General features: G+C 51.0%; 1 protein-coding gene across 2 annotated transcripts; it reads right to left on the bottom strand.

Annotated features, from left to right (window-relative positions):
* Nucleotides 1-1,393: 1,393 nt before the first annotated feature.
* On the bottom strand, nt 1,394-18,914 carry Rbck1 (RANBP2-type and C3HC4-type zinc finger containing 1). 2 transcript variants are annotated; one of them, XM_003476752.5, is made up of 12 exons: nt 18,341-18,914; nt 17,287-17,431; nt 10,282-10,375; nt 9,988-10,186; nt 8,520-8,641; nt 8,270-8,443; nt 7,314-7,474; nt 6,369-6,480; nt 4,266-4,445; nt 3,333-3,431; nt 2,942-3,085; nt 1,394-1,982 (listed from the first exon to the last, which is right to left on the bottom strand). In XM_003476752.5, exons 1-12 carry the CDS (start codon nt 18,360-18,362, stop codon nt 1,902-1,904), a joined length of 1,533 nt encoding a protein of 510 aa, XP_003476800.1. In that variant the 5' UTR covers nt 18,363-18,914; the 3' UTR covers nt 1,394-1,901. The 2 variants fall into 2 exon arrangements, with proteins under 2 accessions (XP_003476800.1, XP_063104641.1); XM_063248571.1 differs by lacking the exon at nt 18,341-18,914 and adding an exon at nt 13,677-13,782 and having other exon boundaries at nt 17,287-17,432.
* Nucleotides 18,915-19,075: the final 161 nt, after the last annotated feature.

The following is a 19,075-nucleotide window of genomic DNA, read 5'->3' as shown; positions in this document are numbered from 1 at the left end:
AAGATGATATGTGGCACAGAAGACATCTTGGTCTTGTTCAGGATGCAACTGAATGGTCACCAGAAAGACCAGCTAATTTAACTCTCCCAGGGTGGGACCTGGAGGTGGAGGGAGCAGTGTGAAAATGTGGATGAGATCCTGTGAGCTATTGGGAGGGTGGACACACAGGGCAGCACCTCTTCCAGGCTGCTCCTACTTAGCCCATACCTTAGTAAACTGAACTCCTGTTTCCCCAGGTCCTCTGCCATCCCAGCACGTGACAGCCTGAGTGGTGGACTCCTGGGAGCCACTGGATTTGCACTTGCCTGGGCAGAAGTATGAGCACCCCGAGTCCTTTTCTGCAGCTAGGATCTGCAGGACAGTGACTTTTGGAACCGAGCCCTGCTTTGCCCTGTAGGACTGCTGCTAACTTTTGTCTTTTTCCTTTTTATCAGTACCGGGAATCGAACTCATGACTGCCTGCTTGTAAGGCAGGCGCTTATGCCACAGAGCTAAATCCCCAGCCCCTAGGGACTGCTGCTCACTTTGAGTAGTTTTGGCATTGAATCACTAGATTTCCAGTTTGTGTCAAAACTCCACATGGTGTGCAAGGCTGAGGGGAACACAAGCAGTGTAAAAACAGCAGCTGACCAAACAGTGAGGGCTGTGGAGACAGTAAAGCCCAAGTGGCCTGGGGTCACAACTATGGAGATGCTTGGGCAGCAGTGGCAAGGTATTTGTGTGGATGCTGGCAGCAAAGGCACTTGCTTCACTCACATTCTCTGCTGTCTGTCCACAGTGCCTGGGGTCAGCTTTTACGTTTTGGCATCCAAAGATAATCAGTGACAGTGCTGTTCCAGATGCTGGAACACACCTGCCTATCCCTGACACCACACACCCTGGCATCTAGAGCAGACCCTGAACAGCAAAGGTGCCTCTGCTGTGATCACATCACAGTGCAGACCGTCTGTAGGCATCAGATGCCAGGTCTCATCAGGGCGCCAGGTACAGGTGGGCCACACTACACGGACAGGCATTCCAGGTCTGTGCATCTGTGCAGACCAGCAGAGTGGGTACAGGCACTTTGCCATCTTGCAAACTAGGATGGAGTTCCCTCCCTCACAGCAGCTTCATCTGTTCCAGAATTATCCCTATCCCTGGTGCCCACTGAGAGGTCAAAGGGAACAGCCAGAATTTCTGACAGTCTCACTGCATTCCTAGCTCCCTACCAATCCCAGATGTGACTTGCCCAAGAGCAATTTGCCCAACCTGAGTGTGTGTGTGCACGCACGCACACTCACTTGGCACAGTGGTCCTAGAGCCAGCAGATCATCTGATGCTGTTCGGAGTTCAGTACCTCTCTGTGTTCCCAGCCCATGATGTTCACACCCTTGCAAGGACCTCACATGCAGCCTTTCCTGGAAAACCATTTTAATCTTACACAGGTGAGATGCAGCACCAGACCCAGTGGGCTGTGCTCTCATACAGCCCGGTCTGCCTCCCCCTGAGCAGGTCCACAGCAGCAAGAGGCTGAGGCCCCCAACGGTGAAGACAGCAGTCACCTCGAAGCCAGCCGGGAAGTGCGGAGGGTGCTGTGCCGTAGGGGGTGGGAGAGTATAGTCTCACGGTGCTGGCAGACACTTGGGCAGCACACCCTCTGGCCAGGGATGTGTTTAGGGATGGTGTCCGGCAGGGGTAAGAGCTGTGCAGAAGAAAGGTCTGGCCAGCAAACCCCAGGGGAAGGGCACAGGCGCTTGGCAGATGTGATGCACAACAGCAGGCACAGGCAGGCCACTGCAGGGTTGGCTAACTGCAGGGATGTCTCACAGCCCAGAAACCAGAGCCCAATGCCCCTCGCCCAGCCCTGCCTATGAACTACTGCCTATGAACGGGGAGTCCGTGGGAACCCAGCTATCTTCAGCTCAGTGGCAGTTCTGACAGCTTGGGTGGCAAGGAATTCCATTCACTCGGCAGCGGCAGCCCCCACTGGTGTCCCCTGGGCCCTAGAAGGAGGAAGAAGGGCATCAGGCTGGTGAGGATGAACTACCCGTCATTCCGTCGCTAAGCTCGTGCTGCCCCTCTGGGCTGTGGCCTCCTGATGTGCAGGGAGGCAGTCGGGAAGGCCTCTTCTGGGCTCTGGAGCAGGCACTATGTTATGCATTGGCACGGCGTTCCTGCTGCCCCCATCTGTCTCCAAGTCTGCCTGACTGTGACATGAGCCCCCAGCTCCAGGAATGCATCCCAGACAAGGACAGCAGCTGATGAACACTTCCGCACCTTTTCATTTGGCACTGCTGTCACACCCATCTCACAGAGGGAAAAAACAGACTTAGAGATGACTTGTAAGTGCCAGAGCCAGGAACTTCCAACTCCAGACTGAGGCTTGTGGCTGTCCTTGCTTGTGGGCAGGCCTCAGAGGCAGCCAGGGCCAGGGGCAAGCGAGCACACACAGCCCTGACGGAATTGGCTTTACAGATGCTCAAGTGTGATCCCACATCACTCTCACTTGCCCTGAAATACTATGGTCCTTTTTTTTCCCCCCAGTGCTACAGATGAACTAGGGCCTCGTGTATACCACATCAGCCCATGTCACTGGGCTATTCTGCGAGCCCTTAGATACTTTTTAATCCATTTAAAGCCATAACGTGTCTAGTATGGTGGCACACAGGTATAATTCCAGCTACTCAAGAGACTGAAGCAGGAGGATCATTCACTGCAGGTCATCCTGCACAACTTAGGCCCAGTCTCAAAATTAAAAAATAAACCAGGCTAGAGATCTAGCTAAATGAGAGTGGCCCTCAGTTTCCCATGCCAGGGGAAAAAGATGTAAACAAATTCCAACCATGTGAGCTACACAACTGCAAGTATGGGGTTAGATGTGGACCCCTGGTGGCAGCTGTTGCAAGGCCCTCTCTGTGGCAAAGCCCACACCAGCCAAGCTCTCTGCTCCTGGAGGACTCACCCCGGGGCCCCAGCGTGGGCCCTTGGTGACCCAGCAGATCTCAGTGTGGCAGACAGTACAGCGGATCCAGTCACAGCCGTCCTTCTTCTGTACCACAATCTGGCACCGCGGGCAGTGCATGGCCTCGCCCTGCTGCAGCATCACCTGGGGTGGGCAGTGCTCAGTGTGGAGCCTACCCTACTCTTGGCTCCCAACACAACATTCCCCCCCGCCCCGTCCTTTGGGTCTCTCCTGCATCCAGACCCTTCCCTGCTCCTCATCTGCCCACCGCCTAAGGCCACCTCCTGATGGGAGTGTGGGAAGAGGGAGGTCCGAGACCCAGGGACACTTGCTCCTTTCTCCAAAGCGCCCAAAGCTTGGTCCCCAGGCACTAGGCCTGAACCTGCCTCACCTGCAGCATTTCTGTGGTCTGCCGGGCAGCCAGGTCGTTCTGAGCCCGTAGTGCCAGGTCATCCTGATACTCCTTACAGTTCATGCGCTCATGGATGGCCTGTGGTGTGAGAGGGTTCCCCAGGGGTCTGAGAAGCTAGGAGGGCTGGGGTGGAGCAGCCATCGGCACAAGGATTCAATGCCTCTGGATGTGTAGGGCAGGAGGCCAGGGAGGGAAGCCAAGTCATGTATGATGATACCTGCTTATCTGATTAAGCCCTAGGCACCTCTCCCCAGGCTATGGCTCCTCTCCCACCTCCAGGCCTGTCTGCCCACCCCACACCTTCACAGAAATAACCAAGGTCCTTCAGGCCTGTGGAAGGATCATATAGGGCTCAATCTGGATGTGGACAAAAGTTGAGGCTATGATGGGCTTGGCTCAGGCCCAGCCTCAGGGCTCTGTACAAAGCCTGGGCTCAGTTCAGGGTGGCCTTGGTATGAAGTCAGCCTAGGAACTTGGATTCGGTCAGGGTCCAGTATGGAACCAGAACTCAGTCTGTGACTAGGCCACACGTGGGCTCAGTTCAGGCTCAGGGCTGAGTCTGGAGCTGAGATTAGTGCTCAGTACTGGGTTAGGCCAGTATAGGGTTGAGCTCCGGCAGGGACCTATTCTATGGGGTCAAGGCCACTTCAGGGCCAAGCCAGGCTCTTACTGGTATGTACCCTTAAACTGGACATTCAGATTGATACCACAGCTCCATTCCTAGGGATCAGGCACTGAGGGCCAAGCCAGGGGTGATGGTACACTCTTGTAACCCCAGCATATGGGAGGCTGTGAATTCAAGGTAGTGAGTTCATGGCCAGCCTGGGCTACATAGTGAGATCCTGTCTCAAAAAAAGGCACTGAGGGCCTTGTAGGATGAGGCACCCAGGCTCTGTAGGCCCTCAGCCCCACCTTGCAGAGCAGGCAGTTGATTCGGAAGCACACGGGGCAGGTGAACTCATTGACGTCATCCTCAAAGAAGCACCAGCCCTTGCAGTCGGGGGTCTTGCAGTGGTAGCTGAAAGCACTTCGGTTTTCTGCAATGGAGACACTCAGGTCCAGGAAGCGCTGGTAATCCTCAGGGGGCAGGAGCTGCCAACAGTCCAGATTCTCGTTGCTCAGGGTTCAGAGACAACAGATACACCCCTCCGGCCCCATCACCACATGTTCCCCAGAAGCCCCCAGCCCTAAACTCCATCCTAGTCCCCAGCTCTTTGCTCTCTGCCACTGTTTTGTTTTGTTTTGGTTTTGTCTTTTTGAGACAGGGTCTCACCATGAGTTCAGGCTGGCCTTGAGCTTACTTTGTAGGCCAGGCTGGTCTGGAACTTGTAACATCCTCCTGCCTCAGCCTCCAAAGCTGGAATTACAGGCATGCAGCACCATGCCTGGCATCCTGCTAGTGTTTAAAAATGGAATTCAAAGGGCAGATGCAAAGAGCTCAGCAGATGGAGGGTGGTTATGGCTACACAACAGTGTGGATGTATTTTGATACCACAGAACTGTGCAATCCCAAATTATTAAAACAGTAACTTTCAGGCTATGTATTTTACAATAAAGAAATTGGGCAAAAAATAAAACACTGCAATGACAGAGATGATATGGGATCTTAATACATCACACTCTGAGAAAAAAACATGGCCATGACACTTCCACCTTTCCAGATTCATCAGAGCCTTTGGTACCCATTCCACCTCTGCAAATTTATCCTGCAAAACTGCACCCATGTAAGAAGCACCAACACAATGTTCCATGAAATGTCCCTTACGAACTAAGACACTGGACTCACTAAGGGAAGAGGCACACACAGGTTATAATGCCACAGATTTAAAATGACTTTTAGATTCTGTGACAAACCATCAAAAGCTGGTATAGCCATGCAGGCTCTCAAGACATAAAAGTTATGAACTCAACAACCCATCACAAGGAACGCCTGCACCCTAGCAGATAGAATGATGCAGATGCAGCATTGGGGCCTGGTTGACCTGCTCAGAAGCCCTAGCTAGATTAAAATCCCCTCAGCCTCCCTGTCCCTTCTCCTAAGCATCACAGAGAGAGGCCAAAAAGAAATGGGTCTGTGTTTGTGGCTGCCAGGTGGGGTCTCCCATCTCCACATTTTAGCCTGGAAACCTGCAATGCCCAATTCCAGGAAAGCCATTTGCCAGCAGCTGAAGTCAATGAATCCACCCCACCAATCCAAGTAATAGACAGGGAAAAGGAGGCTCAAACAAGCCCAAGAACTTGCTCAAGTCACCAGCTGTCAGGGCAACAGACACCTGGTCATTCACCAACAACACACATGGGCACGAGTGGGTAGCCCTAAATTAGACTGCTGTTCCCATCCCCTCCCACACGGACTCTGGCCTACACATGTGAACTGCTTTGGCCAATGATATGGCAGCACATGGGTCAGAGATCTGCAGACGGCTCCCACCCCTAGACTCCCAAAGCCCCTTGAGACCATCACTAGGCAAACAGGGCCTGAAGTGGATCAAAGCAGGAGGCCCAAGCTATGCCAGAGACCACAAGAACCATCACTGGGACCCACTGCTAAGCCCACAGGAGTGTGGCATGAGCCAAAGAGACCAAAAGCACCCAGCCAAGCCCAGACAGAATCACTGACTTCCAGACTCCTGGGCTGAGCTGTTTCAAGCCACAATGTGATTTGTTATAGGACAAAAGCTGACGCAAGGGCTTTCCATATGTCAAGCTACTTTACCATCATCACACCCATCTCCACTGCAATCTTTTGTAGCCCTTGAGACAGAAACTGACTATGTCCCTGAGGGAGATGAAGAAGTGGGGAGGGGGTGTGGTATCTGACCTGCAGCCACACACTGGGTTCTCCCCACTCTCACCCATTCTGTTTTCCATCAGGAAGGAATTAAAGTAACCAGTAAGTTTCAGCTGCTCCCCTAAACCCTGAGCTGCTGGGCCCAGCAACCCTGTATGGGGAGGCTCCTGCCAGGTGCTTTCAGTCCAGTCCCTGCACTCCAGCCAGCATCCTCCTCTCCTTACCGCCCGGATCTCCCTCTCCAGCAGCTTGCCTGGGCACGAGTAGGTGTCATCAATGAAGGGACAGGAGACCTCCGCCTCCTGGCTGTTGCGGATGGTGCCTTGCAGGCACTCCCTGGGGAGGCGAGGACAAGGTCAGCCCATGTCCCCTCCACAGGATCCCAGGCTCCTTGCCAGCCACCCTCCCTTCTCAGTTCTCTACAACCTGTCACCAAAGAACCCACCTCTGCCCACCTGCTAGTCCCTGCTGCCCTGTTCCATGCCCCCTTCAGGAACCCTCTTCCAGGCTCCCTAGCCCTAAAGCACACTCAGCATTCAGCCACTTGTCTCCCTGGAGCCTCCCACCTCATCCAGAACAAACCCAAACCCCTCAATGCCACTCACAAGAGTCTCTTCAGGCCCTCTCATCACCCACCAAAAGGACCTCCTTGGTCTCTCAGGACAGGCCAGACCTGGTGACCTTTGCTCCAGTACAACCTGCTCAGGGACACTGGACACTCCTCACCACAGGGGTCAGAGCCCACTGTTCCTTGGCAGTTCACAGAATTTATAAGATTGGCCAGTGAGTGAGTATGCAGTCAACCAGGACCCCCACAGAAGGCCAGCTGGCCCCATGTATTAGCTTTTGCCATGTAACAAATCACATTGTGGCTTTTTAAAAAAGCACATTTTCCAGCCCCAGGGCAGAGGGGCCACCACCAGAGACTGGGGGTTGTAGGGTGGGCTTAAGGCAGGCTTAAGGGCTAGGGCCCCAGTGCCTTCCCATAGGCCAAACAGCTAGAAAGGTTTAAGCTCTGGAGCGTGAATGTCTAGGTTCACCCCTAAACTTCTGTTGAGCTGGGTGACTCCCTTTCCTCATCAACAGACAGAGATGGCCTGCCTTGAGGCTTCTGTGGGTACTAGTGGGATGTGAGCACAGGCCCACTGTGGGGTTGAGTGGGGCCGCACCTGCAGAAGGTGTGCAGACACTCCCGTAGCACCACGGCCTCGCCAGGCGCCAGCACCGAGTAACACACAGGGCACTCGGCGGGCTCAGCATTCAGCACCAGGCTCCTCTGCTCCAGCTGCACGTGCTGCAGGTAGTTCCCCTCCTGCTGTTGCTGCTTCCTCTGGGCACATGGGTGGGGGCCACTGGGAGGTCAGGGTCTGAGCTCAAGCCAGGAGGGTCCCAGCCCTCAGGGTGGTGGGGCGGCCAGGTGGTCAGGGGCCTAGGAGCCAGGTGATGGGCTATGGTGGTAGGGAGGTCTGAGTGTGGGGGGTCTAGGTAAAGAGGGAGGGAGGTGGGGGGCCCACACGGGAAGGCAGGAATTGCAGGGGTACTAGGCAGGCCTGGTCAAGGGCAGTGGCAAAGCCAGGTGCACAGTGATGTTGTGGAGGAACCAAGATGGGTCAGGCAAGGCCTGCACTGGGTCTCAGAGAAACGAAGTGGCAATGGAGAGGGTATTCTGTGAGAGGTGGTAACACTTGGGGTCAGCCTGGGGTACCGTGATCAGTGCTGTGTCACCAAGGGAGAAGGCAGTTATTGTCCTGGTCACCCTCCCAAGGACCAAAAGAAACCAGGGTCACAAGAAGGTGGGTGTAGGAAGGTGGGGGTTAGATATAGTGGAGCTCGGGATGAGGTCAAAGGCAGGCAGGAGTGATCACAGTGCAGATGTGGTCAAGGTCACAGGAAGGGTGCTCAGCTCACAGCCCATGACACTTGTGGACAAAGAGAGCAGGCATCAAGGCACGGGCACAGTGTGTGGAGAGCTGTATGTCATAACAGGGAGGGATCTCAGCCCATCGGGGCAGGTCACAGGTGGCCATGAGAGCAAGGCAGCACGAGTGGGGTGCGTGGCACAGACGGCTCTCCTCCTGGCCCAGCCTCCTGTCCAGTATCCGCGGTGTCCCAGACTCACACCCACCTGCTGGTACTGACGCAGCGCCTCCTCCTCACCAGCCAGGCGTGCCCGCTCTTCCTCATCAGGCTGGTACGAGGCAGGCACTTGGTAGGCCTCGGGCCGTGCGCAGCAGCACATCTCACAGCCGGGCCGGGTGGGTTTGTTGATGAAGGTGCACCCAGGGCACTGCCAGCCCACCTGCCACAGAGGGGCTGTGAGTGGTGGGGTGGGCAGGCAGGGGCAGGCCAGGCTGGGGAGCACATGCGGTGCTTACTGGTGGGGGCTCAGGCACTCCATTGGGCTTTGCTCCTCCAAGTTCCTGGGGCGCCCCGGGCTTGGGAGGGACCCGCTCCAGGGGGCCCCTTGGCTGCAGTGTGAGGTCCTTGAAGCCCAGATCTGCGGGGAGGGTGGAATCCAGATTGTTCTCTGTGCCCACAGCCTAAGCTGGCCTATCTAAGCTACTGGCAGCCCTGTGTGCAGTAGGATGGGCACCCCAGCTCCCCAGGGCCCTGTCCCTAGCCCAGCCGTGATGTTCCTGAGCCAGGCACCCCAGGCAGAGAGGAACATGTCAGCTCTTAGGCAGGCCAACAGCCCAACAGAATCATTCCTGAGGAAATACTCGCCCAACCAAAGAAACTGGCCACAAGTTTTCCAGTCAATCAAAGGAAATCCAGGAGATGTGGAGAGGCCCGCAGTGCTATGTGCAGCTGAAAGACAGACACTGGTGAGACTGGCAAAACTGAAGTAAGACTCGTTGTGGAGGTCTCCGCCTCTAGCCCTAGCTGCTAGGGAGGCTGAGGCAGGAGGATAGCAATTTAAGGCCAGCAAGACACTGTCTCGTGGGAAATTTCACAAAGAGCTAGGTAGCGCGTAGTAAAGGGCCTGCCTAGCGTGCTAAGGCCTGGGGTCCATCCCCAGTACCACCAAAAATAAACAAAAATGGCAAGCACTGCAGCAACATCAGTTTCCTCAACTGAAGTCACACACAGTAGCATGAGAAAAACAGCTCTCTTTTTAAGGAAGTGCACACCTAAGCTTTAGGACGAAGGGCATTATTTTGCATCTCTCAAACTGTTCTGAAAATAATTTTATACAAGACAAAATGATAAAGCAAAATGAGCATGGTAAATTATTGCTATCCGGGGACTCCACACAAAAGGTGCATGAACTCTTCATACATTCTTAAACAATTCTGCAACTTTTCTAGAGGTCTGAAATATTACAGAACTAAAAAGCACAGAGTAAACATGTGAGAATGACCATCATAACCAATTTACAAATTGCATTTTTTGTTTTCGTTTTTGCTACTGGGGATTGAACTCATGACTTCACACTTGCCAGGCAAGTGCTTGAGCCACGGAGCTAAATCCCAGCCCTACAAATTGTATTTTTGAGACAGGGTCTCATTATATAGTCCAGGATGGCTTTGAACTCAGTGTATAATCCAGGCTGGCCTCCAATTTGGTACTCTCCTATCTTAGTCTCCCAGAATCTGGGATTACAGGTGTGCGCCACCACACCTGGCACAACATACAAATTTGGGAAACTGAGGAGCTGAATTAAACTCGCTCAACACCTACACTGCTGGTAACCATCAGAGCAAGAACTGAATGCGGGGCCACTCCCAAAGCCAGCTGTCCTTGAAATGGATCTGAAACACTCCCTCGCTGACGTCTGATGGCCTCTCTCACCCCAGGACAGCCCTGGGTGGGTCTTAACCAGAAGCCACTGTGAGGCCTCACCTTCCAACATCCGGAGCTGGCGCTGGCGCTGCACCTCCCGCGGGTTCAGTGACGTGTTGCAGGCTGACAGCAGATACAGGTAGGCGCTGTCCCCATTCCGCCGCACCCCATGGGAGTGCAGCGTCTCCTGGTCTCGGGCCAGCCGCTGCCCAATCACCCACTGCTGCAGGCTGGGGGGGAAGCCATAGTCCAGGAATACCTGGAAGTGGACAGAAGAGGGTGCACAGGGAGGGGCCGCGTGGAGAGCAGAAGCAGAGCCCACGGCGCCTCCCCTAGGCCTGGCCCTCAACTCACCATGTCCTTGAGGGAGGCCACTGTCATGTCAGGGCGTACCATGAGCCAGATGGTGACAGTCTGCACGTGGGCATCTTCTACGCGCACACACAGCCTGTGGAGAACAGGCAGGGCAAGGACGCTGGTCCCTTGCTGCGGAGCTTCCCCCATCCTGGGGTCACTGTGCAAGCCCTCCCCGCACTCCCAGGCCGCCTGGGCCCTCCCTACCTCTCCATACTCCTCTGCCTTCTCGCCTGGCTCCTTAACCAACAGCTGTCACAACCCTGTGCCAAGACTATTCGATGCCCATGAACTCATTTGCTTATTAACCCTTGTCATGAGCCCAGGAGATAGGTGCTGGCCGTTCCTTTCCTAGACACAAATATGTTACACAGCCTCTGCAGTGAGCAGTTAGTAACTGGTAGAGGCAGGCTTTAAATCAAGCAGTATTATTCCCAAGTGATTTATTTTATTATTTTATTTTATTTATTTCTGTAGTCCTGGGGAGGGAACCCAGATCCTCATGCATGCTAAGCTAGTTCTACTGGTTAGCTGCACCCCCAGCTAACTTCAGTACCAACTTTCTCAAGGATCCTCAACATTTTATGAAAGATCAAAAGCATAAAAATGAAGGGCTAAAAGGAAACAAGAAGAGCCTAAAGGACACATGTGGAGCACAGAACAGCAGTTGAGTCTAACCCACACCTTCAGGGAGGTACAGGGAGAGACACTGCATTGGCAAAGCTAGGGCAATGAGAAGCCATCACAGACAAGCAGGCGCTTGGGGAGGTCACAAGGGGCCTCTGGCTGCAGTGGCTCAATGAAGCAAACACTTAACAGGTTTAAGGCCCTAGTTTGAATCCTTGTACACATGCAGGCATGCACGCAGGACTGCACGCATGTACGCATGTGCACACACACACACACACACACACACACACACACACACACACACAAATGCTAACTGAACCTTTTGCCCTAACTATGAGTCATAGAAAAAAGATACTGACTATATGAGGTAGCAATTAATAAATCATTAATCTAGAATGGAGGAAAACTTTAGAGAGCAAAAGAGCACAATTAATGGCATAAAAATAAAAAAGAATGAGACTTAAGAAATTCAAAAATGCTGCAGCTGAGTATAGTGGCACATACCTATAATCCCTGGGTTCAATCCCCAGGATTGCCAAGAAGAAAAAAGAGAAAAAAAGAGGGAAGAAAGAAAACTCAAGGAGGGAAAGAGAGAGGAAAAGCCGGCAGGCAGGAAAAAGTGGAGGCGGGGGAAAAAAAATGCTATGTGCTCTGCACAGTAACACACACTTCCCCAGCACTGGGGAAGCTGAAGCAGGAGGATCACAAGCAGAAGCCCAGTCTGGGCAATTTTCAGTCACTTAGTGAGGCCCTGTACCAAAAGAAAATATTCCAGGAAATACTCTCCAAATTATTCATAAAATGATTCTGAAACCCAACCATCAAGAACTTGAGAGAACAAAATACAGAAACATTGAAGCAGGCAGAGATGGCAAAAGTTTACCATCTACTTTACATGTGAAACATTTTTCAAAAACAAGAAACTATAAACAAAAATAAGGCGGAGGGCTGAGGATTTAGCTCAGCAGCTCAAGCATTTGCCTGTTAAGCACAAGGTCATAAATTCAATCTCGAGTACCAAAAAAAAAAAAAAAAAAAAGGCTGGGCAAGGTGGCACCTATCTATAATCCCAGCACTTAAGAGGCTGAGGCAGAAAGATCACTGAGTTCAAGGCCAGTCTGGGCTACAGAATGACACTCTGTCTCAAAAAACCAAAAAAAGTAAGTAAATAGACAAAAAAAAAAAAAAAAAAAAAAAAAAAAACTAATAAATAAATAAAGAGCAAATGATGAACTTAAACTCTCAAAGTGCTGAGTACAGAACCTTTCTGGATTTTTTTTTCAATCGGATTTTATTGGTACATTTTAGACCCTCTGGATTTTTACCACATATTTTTTTTTACAATTGTTCTGCCCTAAAGTGGTCGCAATTTTGTGTGTGTGTGTGTGTGTGTGTGTGTGTGTGTGTGTGTGTGTGTGTGTGTATGTGACTTGTTTTTTTTTTCCTGGGGGAGTACTAGGGATTGAACCCAGAGCCTTCACATTGAGCCACATCCTCAACCCTTTTTTAAATTCTGAGATGGGATCTCACTAAGTCATTAAATTGTTGGGCTCAAATTTATGATCCTCCTGCCTCAGCCTCCCAGAGTGCTGGGATTACAGGCGTGTCTTTTTCCTCATCTTTCTAAAACAGTCAGCTTAGTTTTCACTGACATAGTAGTCTTTAGCTCTGTTTTATTGCCCAAGGTAAAAGCCAATTAAATTATGTTACCATAATAAATTCAACTGGCAAAAACAGGTCAGGGAGCAAACAGGTCAGGTCAGGGAGCACACCAGCTGACTGCTGGACCCCATCAGCTTCATGTCCAGAAGCTAAGAGAGCAAGTCTATATGTGAGGGGCCGGCTGCTAAGGAGTCTCAGAACACAGAGCTGGTGGGGGCGGGGTGCTGCCCTTGCTGCTGGTCCACACGCTACACAGGAGGAGCAGGGTGCTAGCAGATGCTGTCCACCAAGCCAGGAGCAGCAGCATGTATTTCTGAGACTCCAATGCCAGTTAACTGGAGGATCAAATTGAGGTCAGCAGGGAACTCAAGAAGACCGGGTGAGCCCGGCATGGTGGTGCACATCCTGTAATCCCACTGTTTGGGAGGCTAGGGCAAAAGAGATCCCTGTAAGATGAGGCCAGCCCAGGATACACAGCAAGTTCAAGGCTAGCTTGTCTACAAACTGAGAGCATGTTTAACACACAAAAAAAGCAAACTGGAGCTTTGTAGGGACTTCTGAAATCAGGAAGTGTGAGCCTACTTTGATCTTTTCAAGATTAGTTTGGCTATCTGGGATTCCTTGAATTTCCATCAAATTATCTGGTTTTGAAAAATAATAAACTGAGGTTTTAATAGGGATTGTTTTGATTCTGTAGGTCAGTTGGTCACTTTTTTATTTTTTTATTTTTTTAAGATAGGACCTCAATATGTGTCCCAGGCTGACTCTGAACCTCCTACCTCAGCATCCCCAGTGCTGGGATGGCCACCACACCTGGCTTCTGGCAGCCACTTTATTTACTTATTTGGTACTAGGAATTGAACTCAGGACCTCATGCTTGCCAGGTAGGTGCTGTGCCACTGAGCTGTATCCCTAGCACTTGGCAGTCACTTTAAATGAAATATTTAATTCTACTTTTTTTTGAGAACAGGGTCTTGCTATGTAGCCCAGGCTGGCCTGGAACTCGAAATGGTTGTCCTGCCTCATCCTCTTAGTGCTGGGATTAGAAGAATGATCCAGTATGCCCAGCTAAATCTACTTCTACATATGACTGAAGACAATACCTTCGAACTTCTTCGTGGTATTAAAAATTATATGGTGTTGGGGCTGGGGATTTAGCTCATCGGCATAAGCACCTGTCTTGCAAGCAGGCAGTCGTGAGTTCAATCCCTGGTACCGATAAAAAAGAAAAGACAAAAAAAAAAAAAAAATTATATGGTGTTACACACCTATAATTCCAGTACTCATGGTGCTGAGGCAGGAGGATCATCACAAATTCAATGCCAGCCTGGGCTACATAGTGAGTTCAAGGCCAACCTGAACTACATAGCAAGACCCTGTCTCAAAAAAAGGAAAGAGAAATCAAGCTTCACATTTATGATCAGTGTTTCCTGGGAGTGCTAAAGATGAGTAAATGGGAGGAAAAAGTCTTTTCAAATGGTGCAGAACAACTGCAAAGCCACATGCAAAAGAATGAAGTGGACTTCTGGTCACACAACATACAAAAATTAACTCAAAATGGACAAAGAACTAAAACTGTAAATGTCTTAGAAAAAAATACAGCGGTAAATATTTATGACTTTGAACACAGCAATGATTTCTCAACTACGACCAAAAACACAGATCAGGGGCTGGGGGTTTAGCTCAGCGGCATAAGCGCCTGCCTTGCAAGCAGGCAGTCGTGAGTTCGATCCCTGGTACCGATAAAAAGGAAAAAGATGAAACAAAAATACAGACCAATGAGACATCATAAACCCAAAAAGAAAAAAAAAAAAAAAAAATATATATATATATATATATATAGTGCTTCAAAGGACACCATTAATAAAGTAAAAAGAGGGGGCTGGGGATTTAGCTCAGCGGCATAAGCGCCTGCCTTGCAAGCAGGCAGTCGTGAGTTCGATCCCCGGTACCGATAAAAAATGAAAAAGACCAAAAAAATAAATAAATAAATAAAGTAAAAAGAACCCATGGGATGAGAGAACACTTTACAAATTACACATCTGATGAGCACTTCCTCTAGAATATATAGAGTATTCCTGCAAAACTGGGTAGGATGGTACATGCCTATAATTCCACCACCAGGCAAGCTCAGGCAGGAGTATTGTGAGTTCAAGACCAGCCTGGAAAACATAAAGCCTAAAACAAAACAAAACATAAAAACAAACAAAACACTGCACTCCCATAGCTGACCAATAAAAAGATAAACCCGGTTTAACAAATGGGCAAAAAACCTTGAATTGGCAGTTCTCCAAAGAAAAGATGCAAATGACCAATAAACACCTGAGAAGATATCCAACGTCTGTTATCAAATATTTAGGGAAATACAAACCAAACTTGCAATGAGATACTGCTCCCAACTCACTAGGATGGCGCCGAGCAACAAGCGTTAGAGATGAGAAAAGCTGGAGCCCATGTACTGCACCTCTGGGAAGAAGGCAGGGTGGGCCGAAGCAGGGAGTCTGGTGGGTCCTCCAGAGGCAAACTGTCACCTAGCAGCCCTGCTTCTCAAACCCACATGTCCTCAGCTTCATGCCAAAATTATACATCATGACCAAAAAGCACAAAGCCCCAAAATGAGAATCAACTGACAAATGAATAAAGTAAATGCAACTTACCCATACAAGACAATTGCTCCTTGATGATAAAAAGGAAAAAGTTCTGATATGTGCAAAAATGGACAAATCCAGAAAACACAATACTTCGTGAAAGAAGCTGGGTATAAAAACCTAAGTGTTGTAGGATCTAGTTACATGAAGTTTCCAGAAAAGACAGATCCACTTGGGCTGGGAAGGTCAAAGATAGGAAAGACTGCAGATGACTAGGTTTTCTGTCTATGTGAGAGACTGTGGACTGAACCTAGGACTTTTGCACTGAGCTACATCCCCACCTTCTTTTTTGTATTTTACTTAAGACAAGGTCTAAGTCACTAGCAATCGCATAGGTGTGGCTCCTGGTTCAGCTTCCCAGGAAATGCAGGAATTATAAACATTCACCATCATGTCCAGCTGACTCTGAGTTTTCTTTTTTCTTTTTTTGGTACCAGGAATTGAACTCCGGGCCTCACATCAGGCCAGTGCTGTGCCACTGAGCTATATACCCAGACTTGCCTTTTGTTTATGGAATGATAAAAATATCTAAAATTGACCATGGGTAAAGCTGCACAATTCTGACACGTGAAAAATCATTACAATGTGTACTTTGAGAGACTAAGCTATTACATGGAAGTAAATTTTATTTCCATAAAACTGTTATAAAAAATCAAATGCAATTCACCAGGAAAACTAAATGACCATTATCTCACCATACAGCAATTTTAAAATGCGGTTAAAAAAAAAAAAAAAAAGCCACAAACATCAACATTTACTGAGTGATCCACATGTGCCAGGCACTGAAGCCTCGGGGCAGAGGCTGGCAGTGTCCCTCTCCCTTTCTCCTTTGCACGCCCTTCAGTCTAGAATTGCAGACCTGGGTGCTTTCACAGCCTCCTTTTGAGTTGCATATAGCTGTGAGAACAAACTGACATCTGGTTCATAGGAATGAGGGCCAAGTATGCACAACCTCAGGTATGCTCTTGGTTAGGCTTGTTTTTTCAGTGTTGGGTATGAGACCAAAGCCTTGCATGCTGCCTTCCTTTTTTATGAGGAGCTTCCCTTTCCTCCTGATGTGCTGCCAGTAGGAACAGCTATTTTGAGCCATGAAGGAAAGATGAGAAGGAAAGCCATGAACAACAGAACCACAAGGCATAAGCAGGAAGACCATCTGCAGATATGGGGAGCAGAACCTCCAAACCTACACTGTCTGCCTTCAGTGCAGATTTATTTACTACTGTTACATCCTTTTTGTTCTATGAGGCCTAACAACCTAATATACTTCCTTTGAGTTTGAGATGGCTACTGTTATTGTCCCATTTTAAAAATGAGAAAACAGGGCTGGGAATATAGCTCAGTGGCACAGTGCCTGCCCGGCAAGCATGAGGTCTTGAGTTTGATTCCCAGTACCAAAAAGAGAAAACAAAGCTTGAAAGGTGAAAAACCTGCCCTATTCCTCACAGTTGATTAGGGACAACTACAAGATTTGAGGCTCTTAAGGCTCCTGACACCAGAACTTGCTATTAAAAATAACTATTGTTAGGGGCTGGGGATTTAGCTCAGTGGCATAAGCGCCTGCCTTGCAAGCAGGCAGTCATGAGTTCGATCCCTGGTACCGGTAAAAATGAAAAGGCCAAAAAAAAAAAAAAAAAAAAAAACTATTGTCAGCGAGCATGGTGGCAAAAGACTGTAATCCCAGCGCTTGTGAAGCTGAGGTAGGAGGATGGCAAATTTGAGCCCATACTGGGCAAATTTAGCCAGTCCCTGTCTCAAAATAAAAACTAAAACAAGAGCCAGGGGTAGTGGCACATGCCTGTAATCCCAGCACTGCAGAGGCTGAGGCAGAAGATTACCCAAGATTGAGGCTAGTCTGCTCTATGTAGTGAGTTCAAGACCAACCTGAACGCCACAGCAGGACTTTGTCTCAAATAAACAAATAAATAAATAAATAACAAAAAAGGGATGGGCCCTGGGTTTAATCCCCTAGATTGGAGGAAAAATAAAACTATTCTAGGGGCTAAAGTCAAAATAAACAAACAAAAAGCTGGGGTACACAAAGCCTTAAGCCTCAAGCACTCCTCACCTGATGTCCCGTGTCGGGGGGACCTCCGGCTTCAAATGCACACTCAGGGACACCTGCTGCTGTGCCAGCCACGTGGCACACTTCACAGCCGCCTGCTCATCCCCTCCGGTCACCGCCCGGGCAAGACTCAGGGCCATCTCCTCCGCTGAAATAGGGTAGGATGCGCTGGTTAACACTGCACTGACTCAGGGCACTAAGGGTGAGGGGGTGTTGAAGGAGGTGATCTCCAATCTTTCCTTGTACACCCACAAATCCTCCCATGACCCACTGAAAAGTCTCTTTCCCTGCAAAGGAGGCCTTCTCTGATCCTACCCCTCCTCACCCTAGTCCCTTCAGCTTACATTTTCCCTTACTCTCTGTCTTCCATACATCCATTCATTTACCTGGCAAGCATTTACTGAGCTCCTACTTGTACCACTCACTGCTCCAGGAACTGGGATCCAACAAGGATTAAGACAAACAAGAGTCCCTCTCCGCCCAGTCATCCCAATCCCGCTACAAGGCAGAAGGGAACATGTCTGACAAGAAATGGGCAAGTTGGACTGCGGTCCATGCTGGCAAGAGAATAAACAGGATGAGGAGATGAGAGAGGACCCCACCCCTCCACCTGGAGGCAGCACTGAAGCTGAGACCTGAAGGTGGCACAGCTGGACCTGCCAAGCTCAGCAGGAAGAGTGTGCCAGGTGGTAACAGTGAAGGCCAAGCAAGGCCGGGGCAAGAAATAAGTTCAGAACCAAAGCTAGGGGGCTCCAGGACAGTGAGGAAGGGGTGAATGAAAATAAAGGGGAGGTCCCACAGGTCTCTGCGATTGGTTCTAAGAACAGAGCGGGGAAGGGCTGGAGGAGAGGCAAGGCCCGGGACACTTAGGCCCACCGAGATCTGTCTTCCCACCAGCCCGGGAGTCTCGTCCTTCAAGGGGTTCCCAACCTCAACTCGGAGCTGACCCAAGACCTCAGGGCCCCAAGGGAGGAAACTGGGCGGCGGGAAACCCGGCAAGGCGGGGTAGTGCAGTGTCATCCCCGCCCGAAGGCCGCCCCCTCCAGTCAGCGCCCACCTTTCTTGGTCTTCTCGTCCATCTGGCCTGGCCGCGCCCATCCCCCTAGGGGCAGCAGCTCTGGAAAGCGCTATCTCCGGTCACCTGGGAGAGGCAGCGGATCAGTCCCGCGCTGCGGAGTTCCCGGCGGCAGTCTGGCGGCACCACATCCCGGGCCCCGCCCGGGCTAGGGAAGGCGCCGGGAGCCCGGCGGAGACAGTGGAGGGCGGGGGACGCGAGGCCCACCCCGCAGTAGGCCAAAGAGGAAACGGAGCGGGCGAGCCCGCGGAGCCCTGGAGCCCCGGGGAAGGTCCTCCACTCTTGCCCAGGCGCCCGCTGGGCACGGGAAGTCAGCTTCACGCCACGCGCACCCGGGATGATCCTGTCATTTGGAGGCCTGAGGAAGGCAGCTTGGGCGGAAGAGAAAGTGAAAGTGGCGGCTCCGGAAATGGGACGCCTGGGAGCCGGAAAACTATACTCTCATCCGGGACTCCCGCGCGGCCCACCTGGCGGCGGGCCGCAAGCGCCCAGACTGCCCCAGAGCCTTCACCCCGCTGCGGGGTCTCGGTGGTCCCAGGCGCTCGGTCCTCTGTCCTGTGCGACCCGACCCGGTCTCCCGGACTGAGCACAGATTCCCCGACCCGGGCTCACCAGGCGACCCACGCCACAGGCGGAGAGGCTAGGGCCCAGGGAACTGGCCTGGCTGGGCAGGCCCTGGAGGGGCGTGGCCGGGGCTAGGAGGGCGGGGCCTTTCAG

This window comes from Cavia porcellus, unplaced genomic scaffold (genome assembly GCF_034190915.1).
Source record: "Cavia porcellus strain 051 isolate PalLab524CR breed Dunkin Hartley unplaced genomic scaffold, mCavPor4.1 scaffold_5, whole genome shotgun sequence".
Classification (NCBI taxonomy): Eukaryota; Metazoa; Chordata; class Mammalia; order Rodentia; family Caviidae; genus Cavia; species Cavia porcellus.
The sequence above is the reverse complement of the archived record's forward strand: the minus strand, read 5'-3'. Positions and strand labels throughout refer to the sequence as shown.